At 40.0% G+C, this 16683-nt stretch overlaps 1 protein-coding gene and 1 long non-coding RNA gene across 2 annotated transcripts in view; one reads left to right on the top strand and one right to left on the bottom strand.

The window, feature by feature from the left end:
• Positions 1 to 5938, top strand: part of LOC128090865 (uncharacterized) — a 28329-nt gene extending 22391 nt beyond the window's left edge. Inside the window, exon 3 of the mRNA XM_052703598.1 lies at positions 4111 to 5938. Within this exon, the coding sequence (XP_052559558.1) occupies positions 4111 to 5127 (1017 nt within the window). The 3' untranslated portion in view covers positions 5128 to 5938. The remainder of the gene's footprint in view (positions 1 to 4110) is intronic.
• The window catches only part of LOC128090871 (uncharacterized), a 579571-nt gene that overhangs the window by 236093 nt on the left and 326795 nt on the right, over positions 1 to 16683 (bottom strand). The gene's annotated exons all lie outside the window — the stretch shown is intronic.

Below are 16683 nucleotides of genomic sequence, written 5' to 3'. Positions count from 1 at the left end.
TCACAGACATCATTGTCTTATTAATTTTTCCCAGAGCAGCAAATGACGATGTTGCAGTGCATGCTCTTGATACTGCACATGTGATCCTTATGCCAGCTTCCAAAACTAGCTGGAGTATCAAGAGACTGGATATTTAGAGATTTTCTGGAAATTACTTGACTTTTCACTGTTCCTGCTATGTGTTTCATTCATAATGATCTGAACCACTGACTGTAATATGCAGAATTTGCAGTGGAAGCAAAGATGTTAATTCCTAGATGTTTAAACTGAATCCTTTCTTTCTCCTGTTGAATGACAGCATTTTTAATGGATATCCACGTGCCAGAAGGCTTTTGAATAGCAGAGATTCAGGCATCACATGGAGAATTAAGGCATGCTGAAGGCCTGATGTTTATTTTGGAATTTAACTCAGAAATCTCCACTCTGGGGACAAGCTTTCAGCTAGATAAGCTGAAGGATTTGTTCTGTGGACTTCCTTCCTTAGGTATTTTTGTCCTCACCTTTGAACTGCAGCCATCAGCTGATACATGTAATGATAAGAAGGAAAAGTATCTGAGTTGTGTAACATCTGTTTATACAGATTATGCTGTAGCAATGAGATTAAAGCTTTTCCTTATGTAGGAAGAGCTTGGGATTTAGTTTTGTTTGTTTGTTTGTTGTTTTTTGCTTTTTGTTGTTGTTGTTGCTGTTTGTTTTAATGTAATTTGCTATGAATACAGTTTCATTGAGCAAAGAGAGAAAACTTCAAAATTGTGATGAAAGAAAAAGGGATTTTTAAAGGATACCCATCAATCATGATGTACCTAATGAGGTATAGTACAATCCCAGTATTGCCTCCTTTTGATTATGTTCACAATGGATCTGAAATGGGGGAGCATCTTGGAGTCAACATAAAAGAGATTCGCATAAAGCAGTGGTTTGAATCTTGAGCCCTGCTGAGCTTTGTGATGCCACAACAGGCTGCTGCTTTTTCTGCTGATGGATAGCCAGGCTAATGTCCAGTTGGTTCTGGAAGTATGTAGGTATGTAGGTGCAGGGCATCTACCTGCATTTCATCTTAAATGTGCCATTTTTCTGTTCCCCATTTTTTCCATGTACCTACAAACAGAAAATCTCAGGGCACCTGATTCTATTCTAAACCTGTCTGCTTTCACCAGTTACAGAATGATAGAGATTGAGTACCGTAGAATCACAGAATCAATAATAGGGTTCCTCAGTTCTATCTCTTAACCTAGCAGTCAAGATGGTGAGCAAGGTTTCAAAACAGCATCAGATTTCTTGAAGATTCATTTTCAAATCTCACTTTCTGCATATAAACCAAGTGTTTATTGCCCTGCAATGAACAGACTCTTGAAATCAATCTGAAGTAAAAATAGTAGAAGTACCTTTCTCTGAGGACCATCCAGTCTCGGCACTAAGTCAAGCTAGCTTTAAGCAGAGGATCATCAGATTCCTATTTATGGGGGGACACCAAGTTTCTTATAGCTGAAGCCACTCCATGCTAATTGGCCAATTTCTGTGGCTCTTCTGTCTCTGCCTTTCTGCACCACTGTGCAGTTTATTTCAGAAGGATCAGAAAGCCAAGAGTAGGGAGGAAAGTCCTTAAATTACATAAAGGTTGTGGTTGATAAATAAAGACTGGTGATCCCTTTGATAATACCACTATCATAATACTTTGATCCTGAGAGCTTGAAGCCGTCATTCTTTGCATGGGTCTCTCACTGACTGCAAAGGGAATTTTGGGCACATAGCAATTACCTACACAAGACTGGGCCAATTACTTAATTAAAATTTATGTAGGAGCATACACATAGCAGATGGACATTTTGAGAAGGTATTGAATAATGTGTGCATGGTAACAGAAGATGCAGTTTATCTTGTACATTAGCCTTGGACAGATTTTAAGTGCATTAACATTAAGAGTCCAATAGGATTTAGATGGTGTGCAAAATTTCCCCCAGCCTTCTTAGCATGGCTGAATTTTCCCCTTCTGAAACTATCTGCTGTGGTTTAACTTGATAGGCAGCTCAGCACCATACACCCATGTGCTCAATTCCTTGTCCAGAGGATGAGAGAACATGAAAATGGGTAAAACTCATAGGATGAGATAAAGGCAGTTTAGTGTGACAGAAATAGAATGGAAAATAATAATAATAAAATAAAATACAAAACAAGGAATGCACAATGCGAATGCTCATCACCTGCTGACCAATGCCCAGCCAGTCCCCAAACAGAAATAGTCCCTTGACCAACTCCCATGGTTCCTTTGCTCAGCACAGTGTCGTATGGTACGGGACATCCTGTTGAACAGTTTGGGTCAGCCATTTTGATTATCTTCCCTCCAGGCTCCCAGTCCCCACTGGCAGGGCAGTATGAGAAGCAAAAGTCCTTGCCTTTGTGTGAGAACGGCTCACCAGCATCTAAAGTATCAGTGTTATCAACATTATTCTCATCCTATATCCACTACAGAGCACCATACCAGCTACCAGGAAGAAAATAATCTCAGATAAAACCAAGACAATATCTTAAAAACAAAGAATGGTCTTAGCCAGAAAGAAGCACCGTCTAGGTAGGTCATTCTGTAGACTTAAATAGCTAGCTGGGTTTTAGTTGACCCTTTTCAAAGGCAGGTAAAAGGCTTTTCAACCCAGAACTTTTAAAGAATAATCATTTGGAGGTGCTACATGGTTTACTTTCTCTTCCTTTCCATTCCCATACTTCACTGTGCATTGGAACTTTCATTCTGTCTCAGTGGTTTATGTACCTGAATTTTAAGGCAAGATTTTATTTAGGTTTATTGTATTTCACTTTATTTTTACAGAGATGTAGGCAGCCTTAACTGCTTTCTTGGAACACAGCAAGGTACGGGAAGACCAAGAAATGTATTATTTTATTTATAATGATACTAAGCCCAGGTGCTTAAAAAAAATCCCACCAACATCAGTGAACAGAAATTACCAATGCAGAAATTGATTTGAGAAATGATAGGAGTTGTGAAGTGAAATAGCTCATGTACTCTGGTGAACAGAGGGTTCACCAGAGGAAGAATAAGTTTATGCTATCATTTAGTAAGTTATCTTTATGATAATTGAGTCTGCAGGTCCCAGCTACAGCCAAGAATATTGCTCATGACTGTCCAAAAAATGTGTAGTCTGTTCAAAACACAGAGAGCAGTAATGGAGAAAGGGTCTAAGGGCAGAGGACTTACTCATCTGGGCAGAAATGGGAACAAAGCTCATCTCCTTATGCCACCTATGAGCCCTTCATTGTTTACATAGTGCTAGAAAATTCAACAGCAGTACTCTTTTTCCAGTGAGATGCTTATATTATTGATGATAATCAGGACCTTTTCCTAACCATGAAATAAAGTTCCTCTGAAAAAAGGCAAGAAATGAACTTCAGGTTCCTCACGTTTCCCATTTACTAATTCTTTTAGTTAGCATGTCACTTGTGCACTCGAAACTGAACAAGGCCAAGGTATGAAGAGAACTTTCAAGACTCATTTCAGTTTTTCTTCTACTGACACTAGCAAAATCACCACTGGCTTAAGTGTCTGTTCTTTCAAGAAAAGCACTTTGTGAAACTAGGGAGAGTTTGAGGGGAAACAAAGGCACTTTCCTGAGGTAAGGCCCTTGTAAGGCACGTCTCTGTAGGCGCAGGAATGAGATGGGTGATCACACTTCTTAAAAATGCCCATCTCTCAGCATGTCAGAGGAAGAAGGGAAAGGTGCACACCTGATCCTCAACTGGGAGCTCCTCCAACCTAACACTAATGCTCTGGTTAAAATGTTACTTTACATGTGTCTTGGAGGTCTTCGTCCTCCCTTAAGTTGGCGATGACAGCGTACAGACTGGTGCTGCCAACTGCTTAGAAAGGACACTCTATATATGGGACAATAACTTGTCAAGTCTCCGTACATGGAACCCCCTTTATAGATTAGCCATGGTTATGTCAAACTGAGCACAGAGCTCAGTGCTTGTAAATATGAGTACACTTCAAGGGACATCAAGATTGCATTCTTCCCAGACTCTCAAATGTTATATAAAAAGCTAATAGACCATGAATGTGATGTATGATAGTGAACAATGTATCTGTTTGCTTTTTTTAAGGGTGCACCAATGGATGAGAAAAAGCTGATGCCCAGATATAACTGCAATGTTAGTGAAGTTACCATTGTGAACCTGCAGCCCAACAAGAATCCTACAATTATCCTACCAAAAGAGAAGCCAGGAAGTGAACACAGAAACCCTGGTGTCCATCCTCCTTCACCCAGGATGTCAGAGAAGAAGATAGCCCAGGGAGATAAAAAGTTGTGGCCAGAGAAGGTAAAGAGAGAGGGGTCTTTGTCTCCCAGCCTGCACCGTGCAAATGAGTCATATAGCACAGAGAATGTTACCCTGAAGAGGCCAGTGAAGTTGGCTCCTCTGGAGATCCCGGTAGAAGTGAAAGAAGCCCAGCTTCAAAAGATTATGAGCATCCAGAGAGAAGCTCAAATGGCTGCTCAGAAGTTGACAGCTATTAGCTCCATCAGCAATGAACCCCATGTAAAAAGAGTGAAGAATCTGGCCCAGGGGGAGCTGGAAAACCTTCATAAGATAAAGCTGAGTGAGAAGGCTGCTATGGAAAATAAGGATGATCCCCTTTCCCCTAAAAGCAGCAAGCCCTTGGGAGAAATTCAAATTATTTTGCCTCCAGACACAGGCTCAAAATTGACTAAGCAACCAGGTATTGAAGAGGCTCCCAGGACACTTCATAAGGCATCAATTCCCACTCTCCAGGTGGATGTACATGAAGAGTCTAGCAGCCCTGACAGCATCTCTGATCCTTACCAGAACAATTGTCGCCGCCGATTCAGAGTAAGGCACATGAAAGAGCAGCAGGAAGACCAGGGGAAAGCCAAACCCTTAAAGGTCACAGATTCCAGTGTGGGAGAAGGGAAGAAGAAATCTGCAAGTCAGCGAACACAAAAAACCCTCAGTGACGCAAGCAAGCTCATTGAGAATGTGGCCAAAAAGCAGAAGGAAAGAGGAGCACAGAAAGAGGAAACAGACGAAGCTTCCATTGTAAAGAGACAGTCTACTCGAAGGATGGCCTTAGGAGACATCATCCAGGTGGATGAAGACTGAATATCATGCTCCAGATCATTCACAGGAGATTTAGACACAGCCGCTATTCAGTAAAGTGCTCTAGACTGACTTTCTAGGTAGAAGTCTTCAAAAGAGTATCTACAGACATTAGTGGAGCACAATGTGAAAAGAAGTTAACACTGTTGAACATCTTCCTAATTTCTGAGATGCCCAAATTATTAAATATCCTCCTATTCTGATCAGTATTAGAAATGCGCCAGCTAAATTCCTGAGGTTAGCGTGGACTGCAAATCAGATGTGGACTATGCAGGGAAAATTTAGTTGTGGATTGGGTGGAAGTACCCAGAGAAAAGCAGGATCTTCGAAAATATTCTGTCTGGTATAAGACTGAAAGAAATAGCACTATTTTTTCTTGAGAATACAGCCCTGTCTTCTTGAGCTGTGACAAATCTGCTGAAGAAAGGAAAGACTGAAAATGTTCTTCCTATCCATTGTGGGCAGGACAAAAAGTAAATTGTTTGAAGTTTAGAAAGAGACAAGTTACAAAAGGAGAAATGATTTAAGGACAATAAACAGAAAACTATGCTGTTTACAGAGATAGGAATCTTTGTCACTGAAAATTTAAATAATGCATTAGACAAACATCTGCCAAGAATGATTTCAGAAGAGCTAATCCTTCACTCAGAGACAATAAAAGGTAGACGATCTGTAATGTCATTCCACCTGCATTTTCTTACATATTTTCTTGTATTTTACAGTGCGTCTCTCAGGTACGCTGTTATAGGACTACTAATCATGTAATCACTATTTAGTAGAAAAATATGCAATAAAAGTTATTTTTCACTTTGCACTGATTCTTCTTCATTGTCTTATAGCTGGTATCAAAATATTTGATGAATATAAAAAAATCTTATCTAATAAATGTCTGAGTCTCCTTGATTTCTTCAGACACACCTTTGCTTGTTATTTCCCAGTTTTCTGGTAAAAAAAGGAATATGCAATCCTTATATCTTAACAGCCGCTGTTAAACAGCTGTCATGCATTTTTTACATTTTCATCTTTGGTCATCTTTTCAGATCACCAGATCACCGCTGTCTTTTTTTTTTTTTTTTAGTGAGAACTATTGGTGATAGGTATGATCTTATAGGATGATCTTATAGGTCTTTTCCATTCTCGGTGATTCTGTGATTCTGTGATTCTGAAGACTGAGTATTATTCTTACAAGAAATTCCTCCTATTTTATTACTGGCCCACGTTGTCAAAGGCAGATGTTGGTGGTGTAACAGCAGAAGTTGAACCTTGCCACCAATATTCCAGTAAATTTTATTGCAGTGTGAAGACTGCAGTGGAGTAGCAGGTTGACAAAATGGCATCTGACATGGAAGTGCATATGAAGCAATGGTGTGTCATTGAACTCCTCCATGCAGAAAAAATGGAATCCATTGACGTTCACTGACACTTACTGAACGTTTGTGGAGACCAAACAGTGGATGTGAGTGCAATGAAGTGGCTTTCAGCATTGGCAACAACAATGTGAAAGATAAGCCACATTCAAAAATGCCATGCACAGCTGTCACACCAGGAAATAACTAGTATCTTGAGCAGCTCATCCATGCTGACCATCTATGTAATTGGCAAATTACAACAGGAGAACTCTGCGTGGACATGCATATCAGCTTCAGTGCATTGAAAATGGTGGTGATGTTGGACTATCATGCAGTTTGCACCAGGTGAGTCCCACAAATACACAGGAACAGAAAGAATATCATGTGCAAATTTGTCAGGACCTATGGAACAAACAAGAGATTTGAGGTAACAGTTTTCTGGATAGTATCTTTACTGGTCATGAGATATGGTGTCACCACTATGATCTGGAGTCAAAATGGCCGTACACGAAGTGGTGACGTATGAATTCCCCATCAAACAAAAAGTTCCAAATGCAGCCCTCAGAGGGTAAAGTGACGTGCTCTATCTTCTGGGATAAGAAAGGGATGATCCTTCTGGATTTCCTGGAACCTGGATGAGATAGTCTTTTAAATGACATTTTCAGCAAAAATTTGGATGTTCACTTCCTTCTGGTAGTTTGCTTGTTTGATTGGCTGGTTTGTTTTTTAGCACAGGTGATCTTGTTTGGATATTAAATTATCTTAGAAACTGATATTTCAAAAAAAAAATGGCAACATCTGTCATAAACTTTCGGAAGTTAGAAAAATGCATGGATTTTTTTTTAAATCAACAGTTGGATATGATGACTAGAAAAAACACAACTAAGACTTTAAACATGCTAGAATTGGTGGAAGAACAGAAGAACAAAGAATCATAATTGTACAAAAGAGGTGAGCCTTCTGTTGTCTTTTTTTTTCCTTCTAATGTGTAGATAACAAAGACAGTCAAAGTTATAGCAGAAGAGACTATCAGTCAAGTAATTTTCTACATTCCAGCCACAGCCATGCCAGAAATTGCAAAACACTGTACTTTTTTTTAATTATTATTGATAGGTACCCTGTTTTCTTCGTTAAGAGAAAACACAGCACATAGAGGTGCTTCAGGAATTCATTTTTAGATATGTGGCTTAATTTTTGTGTGGTTCCCATGGGGAGCCAAGAGTTGAATGTTATGGGTAACTTCCAACTGAGGATGTTCTAGGTTTCTATGATTCTTGAGAATTTCCTTCTGGAGGAAAATGAAGATTTTACCTTGTGCCTTTTTGCTGCTCTTACCTCCCTGCTTTGTCCTCTTCTTGGCTTGCTTGCATTTTATGCTCACCTTTTTGATCTTTGCTTTGGGACTGCTATGGTTCAATTCACTTTAAATTATCAATTGTCTGGTGGCAGGTTCTTCCAAATATTTCATGAAGTCTAACTGTTACCCCACAGATAGATTTCAGTTCTTTATTGTATGATGCGTTTACAAATCAAATGGAATAATTTTGCTCTTCTGTAGTGCCCAGACCTTTCCACAGGGCTCCATAGGCAGCAAGAACTTGAATTCAGGCAATAGGAATTAATTAATTAGAGGTAGACCTAGAGGCAAAGTGTCTTATAAGAAAAGGAGATATCTTAAGGCAAACAGAAAAAGTTGCTTGGCAAATTGACAGTTGCAAATGCTCTAAGAATTTATGCTGTGTAAAATAGGCACAATATTAAGAATAGGGCATCAGAGAAACCACAGAAAGCTTCTCTAATGCAGTAAGAGTTAATACAAGAATGAGTGAAAAAGCAAGTAGGGGAACAGAAGTAGAGGTATGGCAAAAAATACATAAGGAATCCATCTGACCTGTTAACAGAAGGTAAGGAATTAAAATCAGATGCTAAGCCAGGAAAAAGAAATGCAGGAATATGTGTTCCTCATGATGTCTGGGCCAGAGGGAGAAATAGTCACTTAGCTCATAAATGCAACTGTACCTCTGACTCACTGCACCTACTTAACTGTGAATATGAAACTGCAATCTCAATGTGTTCTGGTTGCATCCCATCAGTTCCCAGCAAAGTGGTGTTCCAAATGTTGAACGTGATCTCCAAAGAAGATCATTGCTATTAAAATTTGTGTTTGACAAAAGAGGGAAAAGAGCAGCATGATGGAACAGCTGGGTTCTTGAGTTTGCCTGGCTCACTTGAGAAGCTGCTCCCCTTCACTCCTGAAGAGGTAATGTGAGAAGGTTCCTCAAGTGCATATTTGAGGCCATCCAAATGGGACTTCTGTCTTGGAAATACACTAACACTCAATTAGGATGAGTAACACGAAATAAACTGGAGTTGTGGGAAGACCATTGCATACAAGAGAATGACTTGCTTTTTTCCTTTACATGACTCTTTTAATCCAAAAAATATGCAAAATTATGTCCAGGAACAAGTGACACGGTATTGCTTTAAACACATAAAATGGTGAGACTGAAAAGGACCAGGAGGGCCCAGTTTTTTTGCCTGCAGCTGCAGTGACAAGCTGTGTTTTGAATGCATGAGAAGGATAATTTTAATTATAAGATAAAAACAAGATTAAAAAAAAATAGTGGAAGCTGAAGCCTGGGAAATTCAAACAGGAATTGGGTGCAGCATTTCACCCAAAGCTGCAGTCTCTTTCATCCCCATAAATGCATGCTGCCCTGGCTATTGGTGCTGGTTAGGCCTTCCCCCCACTGCTTTTTGCTGGCACTGCTTCTCAGATAGCGGTGCAGTGACCTGGAACAGGGAATTTCACATAGCAAATTCCTCAAAATGATGAGTTTTCAACTGGGATCTGTCCTTATGCAAGCAGTGCTTATGTCAGCATGAAGAAGGCAAGGACAGGGATGAACACATTCATTTTGGTGACTGACTGTACTTTTGTCATGTTAAAGTGTATCTAAACTATACTCAGAGGGCAATAAACTACTGTATCAAAGTACAAAGAAACAGAGTGACATGAAATTAAGTCTTGAAAAATCTGGGCTCTATCCTTAAACTTCTGTATACTGAAGAGTAATTGCATCTTTGGTTTAGAAATGCCCAGCTAGTATTAGCTAGAAAAGAAGTCTAGGGAATATAATGCTTCACTTTCCTTTTCAAATCTTTCTATTCTTCTAGATTTTTAAAAAATATTCAGACTGAAATAAGATGATAATCACACATTTTCCATAATGGAAAAGTGAATTGCTATATGAGAATGAATTATGACACCAACTTAGGAGGAAGTGTCAATCTGCCTGGGGGTAGGAAGGCTCTACAGAGGGATCTTGACAGGCTGGATTGCTGGGCCAATGGGATGAAGTTCAACAAAACTAAGTACTGAATCCTGCACTTTGGCCAGGACAATCACAGGCAATGCTAAAGGCTTGGGGCAGAGAGTGGAAGAAATGCTCTGTCTGTGTCGGTCAACACTCAGTTGAAGATGAGCCAGCAGTGTGCCCAGGTGGCCAAGAAGGCAATGGCATCCTGGCTTGTACCAGAAATAGTGCTGCCAGCAGGAGTGAAGAAGTGATCATCCCTCCTTACTCAGTACTGTTGAGGCCACACCTCAAGTACTGCGTTCAGTCTGGGGCCTCTCACTACAAGAAAGACGTTGAAGCACTGGAACATGTTCAGAGAAGGTCAAGAAAGTTGTGAGGGTTCTGGAGCACAAGTCTTATGGGGAGAGGCTGAGGGAGCTGGAATTTTTCAGTCTGGAGAAGACATAGGGGATACCTTATCACTCTCTACAACTACTAAACAACTCAATTCCCTCAGTTGCTCCTCATATGTCTTGCTTTCCAGTCACTTTACAAATTTTATTGTTCTTCTCAGAATATATTCAAGAAATTCATTATCCTTCTTGTAGTGAAGTGCCCAATCAGTGAGGATGACAATCTGCACCCAAGACTTAATCAGCTCATAAAGATAGTTTCAAATATTTAGAATATGGACAAAAATTCTAGCAAACAAATAAAAAGAGGAATCAATTCTTCTGTAAAGAAAGTTTATAAAGAATTCGTATCAAGAATCTCCACAGGGATGTATGGTGGAAATCCTGGAGGTAACTGGATCCCAGTCACAATCTGTAAGAGTTTGAAATGCTATGAAATAGCCACTTGTCATGGATGTCCCCCAAATTGTGCAGAAGCGTTACTGGAGACAGTCTAGTTGTTTGCTTGCTGTTCTTCCTCCCTTCGGCCTGTAGCGGGAAAACTCAACAATCAAAGGCAAGACACAGAAAAAACATTCAGAACAGCTTTTAGACATGAAGATGTGGAACAACAGGATAAGATTTTTTGGTTTTACTATTGCTAATGATTAAATTCTCTTCGCAATTGTCCTTAAGTTGGCATTGATCCCGAAATGTATTGTGTGTACTATTTTGGGGGGAAACAACAATTTAGTCATCAGCAGACAGAGGAAGGTAAAGGTAAGAGCCAGAAGGGAGGAAACTAAAAAACATTCCAAAGACTGTCCTCAATCTGACTTCAATTTCCATAGGCTGCAAACTTTTCTCTGCTTCTTTATGTCTCACAACTTCTCAAATTGTGAAGATGAGGAGGATGTAATGGATTCTCTTGAAGACCTATAAGGTTTGTCTGGACAAGGTGTTAAATAATTTTGTCCAGGCCCTGTTTTTATGATGATAGGTTAGACTGGATGATCTCTGAGGTCCCTCACTCAGGCCTTTCTGTGATTTCTGTGGTATCTATGATTTCTAAGAATCACAGTGCAAGACAGTGTCTAGCATTACGTACAACTCTGGAGCCAGTAATAATGCATTAAAGATTCTGCACTAGACTCTGTGCACTTCTCTTGGTTGTAACATGGGGAAGAGGTTTTCACAGTAGAGGCCACGATCCTGGTAGTACTGTGTGATTTGTAGTTTAATGAAGAGTAGAGCCTTTTCCAGAAGAGCAATTAGCAGTAGCAGGGAAAATTGTGTTATTGTAAACCAACATTTCTATCTGCTAAGGCGAGGCTGGGAGACAGCAATTACTGGCTCTGATTTTTCCTGATCATGTAACCTGGGCACATTAAACTCGTGGAAAACAGCTTTGCAACTTCAGAAATGAGCTGGCACTCAGATTGCTGTTGGGATCAATGTGCTAATGCTCTCAGGCCATTCGTACCAACGGGTTGCCTTAATTTTCAGTTTGTGAGAGACATGATTTTAAACATAACTGTTTCCTCTGAATATTCACTGAGGCCCTTGGGTGACATGCTTTCAGACAATTATAGCAGAAATGTCAATAAAAGGGGCAGTGCTGGATAATCATTAGCAGAATGTATTTTTAACTTTGTTCCTTGAGTACGTGGGCTTCTACCCTGGGCAGACTGCAAAGAGTTCGTCTGTCTCCAGAAATTCATCATAGTAGATGAACCTGAAAAAGGTTCCCATTAAAACAAATCCAGAAGCAAATCCAAGTCATGGCCTCTTAGAGATACAAAACATTATGTGTTTTTCTTTCTTATACTTATTTTCTTTCAAGTTACTGAAGGAAGTAAGAGCAGAAGCTCTGAAAGGCCTTTTTACGTTTCTGGCCCAATAAGAGAGAGAAAGCAGAATGTAAGCACCATGTGAGAGTTTCAGACAGGTTTTCAGTTCAAGAAAGAACCGAAAAGTCTGATCAGATTGAGATGTACACAGATCATGGGGCCTCTGTGTGACCAAGCCTTTTTATTTTGTTTTGTATTTGTTGGGAATCAATTAGAAGTACTTGTTTCTGAGGCAATAATGTTTTTTAGGTCTCTGCAAATAAAACTCTTCAACATCCTGACAGATGCCTAAACAGGGATTTGTTTTGATAGTAGTACACTGTGCTAGAGATGAATCAAATGCACAGTGAGAGATGGCTCAGATTGCATTCCTTATGTTGGAAACTGAGTGATAGGCTGAGTCTGAGTCATGCATCCATTCGAGGAATCTCCATATCCACAGGCAGTAGGTGATTATTACCATCTTCGTAATCTCTTACAACAACCATGACTGCTTAAGAACAGAGGCATGGAAGATTTTTGTTTTTCCTCCTGAAAATGAACATCATTTTTCATGCCTTTAATTCAATTAATATTTTCCCATCTCCAGGTTTTCACTGTTCAACATTTTCTGATTTCAGAGATCTGTCAGTAGAAGGTAATGAAAATGTAAGTAATCCAGAGGTGTGTGGGTGGGAAATAAACTTTGTTATTAAGTTAAAAATCACAGCTTGAGGTCTGGGTGCACTTCCAGAGGTAATTCATTTGGTAAATCAACCAATTTGTCCTATCATCAAACTGTCATTTCTGAGCAGTGCTGCACCAGGTCCCTGCCAGGGACTATTACACAAGCCATTATTATTTCAGCCCCATTAGCTTACGGGATACACCTCTTTGCCCAAGCAAAGATGCTAATCAGCTTCACCTTGAAACAGAAAATTCATCCTGTTGTTTCTGATGTGGCTTCCTGGATCATTACTAAATATCAATTCAAACTGCAGAGCAAAGAGCAGAGCATTACACTTATCAAAGGGCAAGATAACTTGATCCTTTCTTCACTAGGCTGTGGTGGCAAGTAATGAAGACAAACTTGTGACCAGAACTACAGCTTCTATCTGGTATGACTAAATAAGCATCCATCAGCAGATTCACAAAGCTGAAGAAAAGCATTCTTACTTCTAGTCATGAATGGGCTGCATGAGACTTGAGTAGATTATCTGAGACCTGACACGGCCTGAGATTTCAGTTCATTTTCTTCTTTTGACTGTGAATCTGAGTCAGGCAATTAAATTATACAGGGACTATCAGCCAATAGGAAACAGCTGCAGAGACTGGTTTGCAAGAGAAGTCTGATACATAGACACTATATCCCTATGTGTAGAAGTAAGTTAAATGTCTGATTATGAAGGCTTGGTGACACGTGCAATATTCATCTATTCTTTTTTGCTCTGTTACATATGGAAAGAAGGTGACTGCAACCTAGGGTATGTATTAGGAAAGATTCTTGGCCCATACTGATTCCCAGAGGCCCAGGCACTGCTTGGAAGACCACATAACAGGGCAGAAAACAGAGTCTCCGTTCTTGGGAATGTGTTTACTAATATGGACCTAACCTCAAAAATAAATACCCTTGATTAATTTATTTTACAATCCCTTGGGAAATTTATCGACAAGAATATTTCAAATATTTCAAGGTATGCACTGATCCTCTGATCATTCTCAGGCAGTGTTAAGAATTGTGAATATTGTGTTTCTTGCTCCCAGAACTGTGAAATGTTTGTTAAAGTATATTAATGATGGTGTTATCCAAATGTCTCTTGAATACTGACAGGCATAGGACATCAATCACTTCTCTAGGAAGCCAGTTCCAGTGTTTGACCTCTCTCCCTAACATCCAGTCTCAATCTCCCCTTCCTCAAACATTAAGTTTGAAGAAAATGATGCATTTTTCAAACATCAGCAAGCGTCTCTGTCCTGCTTGTCCTGGAAAGGGTTATTGCAGCAGCACTCCAGCAGATGGCTGACTTCTGTCATGAATAAAATTTGCCCAAGGAAAACGAATCACGCAGCAGCATGTTTGCAGAAAGAGCAGAGATTTATTTCCTTTGGCTGTTGATTAATACAGCTGATCTTTTTCCACTTTGGACTTGGTAATGATGCTAAAAATAAAAACAGCTCTGTGCAGTTCAAGGAAGACAAATATGACATAGCAAAGTGAAATGCTGACATAAAAAGAGTAATAATGTTCCCCCCCATCCCCCCCTACCCCCCAAATCACTGAAATCCATTTCTGGTTTGACTCTCATTTAAAAACAAAAACAAAAACAAAAAAACCCCAACCAAACAACAACAACAACAAAAATTGACAATGCTTTAGCATTTAGTATTTAAAGCTTTTATTCTGGATAGATTCTCTTTGGGTCATGTTAAATTGATTTCCTTCCCTAGAACCTAAGGGAAACCTGCATGCATTTAAGCAAATAGATCTGATCTATCTTGGTGGGAGTATGAAAGATGAAACAAAAGAAGGCAGATGAAGGGATCTTGTGGTGCGTGAGCCTTCAAAACTGTCAATCAGAGCACACCCAGGAGGAAAGAAGGAAATCTTCATTATTGGAAACTGTTGGACTCACATTGTTTCATACAGAAACATGGTCTGAAATCTTCCAGTTTCCAGTCTCATTACATGCAAAAGTATTTAAATCCTAGTTCTTCCAACTTTCCAATGGGGGAAAATCTGTCTGTAGTTTAAGTGTTACAAACAACAGACATGGAAATTTACCCAGTACTGATGCACTGGTATTGTCACTGCCATCTGTGCAATAGCTAAGTTGACAGAAATAATGAGTTTTGCCACTGTATTCACTAGAGGGATGAAATTATTGCCAGGGAGCCACAACTGCAGGGTGAATATTACGACATAGTGAATCACAGGAAACAAGGCTAAAGGGACTTTCATGGTCTGTCACCTCATCTATGTTCCCAGCACGCACAAAACTACCCTAAATGCATTTGGTTTGTTAGTTATTTTTTTAATCTCAGATGAACAAACAAGAAAAATTCACTGCAAACATTCCAAGAATAGAGATTCCATACCTATTCCATTATTTCTATAGCTTTGTGAACATTCATCTTTCCTCTGGCAATTGATCTCCCTAAATGCAGCTGGAGTCTATTGTTTGTTGACCTAACCCAGATGGCTATGCAGAAATATATACTACCCTTCTCATTCCAGCAACCTTCTGCATATTTCAGGGCTTCTGCCATCTTCACCCTCAATTTCCTCCTTACTGGGCTAAACTATCCACTCCTTTCAATCTGTTTGTCTTAGGTCATATTTTCTTGACTTCTGTGCACTCATAAAACTCTCTGCATACTGTCCAGTTTGGCCATTTCATTCCTGTAATATGGGGCCTGAACAGAGTTCCAAATAACTAGTATTTAAGACTATTGGATGAGCATTTTTAGATCTGCAAATGAATGCACCTGTTCTGCCATATGGCTGTTGTCAGTTCTGCATGTGCCTGTCTTTTTTTGTTAGTGTAATGCCCTCTCCAGGTGAAGAGGTGAAGGGATTAAACATATTTGCCTGTATTCTAAATAACTATATTGGAATTTATACTTGGAATGTGAACCAGTCCATAAAAGTACTGCATTTCAAAGGTCCTCTTTCACATCACATCTGTGCCAAGGGAACAAACAGAGCCATAGGTCATCCAGGGCAGTATTTTCTGTCTGACAGTTGTCATCATTGATATTTAAAGAGGGTACCATTAACCTAACAGGAGATCATTGTGGGATACTGTGGCTGTGGGAAAGTGTTTCATTCCAATGACAAAAAGACTGGCTAGTGCCAGATCGATAGTTTATGCATTCTTTTAAAAGTATGATATAATCCTCACTCATTAAGCTTGTCCCAGTTCTCAGACTGCTAAATTCTTGGGTATACCAATCTATCACAGCATCTTAAATGAATGTATTAACCTTCATGTGAAAGTAATGAATTAGCAGTTAGAGGGAAAGTGATGTAATGGTACCTTCTGACTACCGCTGGCTTTTGGTAAGGCCCAGTGTGATATTCTCAGATATAGACAATGAGCAAAAGATGACATGTGAATGACATTGGAAACTCCTAAATGCACTCAGATTGAGTGGAAATGATTAAACTCCTAACAGAGTCTCTACCAAATCCACAATTACTGAGTTATCTTCAGTAAAGATGGGATGAGTTTCAACAAGGCCAAATGCCGGGTCCTGCACTTTGGCCACAACAACCCCAGGCGACGCTACAGGCTTGGGGCGGTGTGGCTGGAGGACTGCGTAGAGGAAATGGACCTGGGGGTATTGATTGATGCTCGGCTGAACATGAGCCGACAGTGTGCCCAGGTGGCCAAGAAGGCCAATGGCATCCTGGCTTGCATCAGAAACAGTGTTGCAAGCAGGAGCAGAGAGGTGATTGTTCCCCTGTATTCAGCACTGGTGAGGCCGCACCTCGAGTACTGTGTCCAGTTTTGAGCCCCTCACTGCAAGAAAGATATTGAGGCCCTGGAACGTGTTCAAAGGAGGGCAACAAAGCTGGTGAGGGGTCTGGAACACAGGCCATATGAGGAGAGGCTGAAGGAGCTGGGAATGTTCAGCCTGGAGAAGAGGAGGCTCAGGGGAGACCTCATTGCTCTCTATAACTTCCTGA

This window comes from Tympanuchus pallidicinctus, unplaced genomic scaffold (assembly GCF_026119805.1).
Source record: "Tympanuchus pallidicinctus isolate F22 unplaced genomic scaffold, pur_lepc_1.0 scaffold5, whole genome shotgun sequence".
Taxonomy (NCBI): domain Eukaryota; kingdom Metazoa; phylum Chordata; class Aves; order Galliformes; family Phasianidae; genus Tympanuchus; species Tympanuchus pallidicinctus.
Note: the sequence above shows the minus strand (reverse complement) of the source record. Positions and strands in the feature narration are given on the sequence as shown.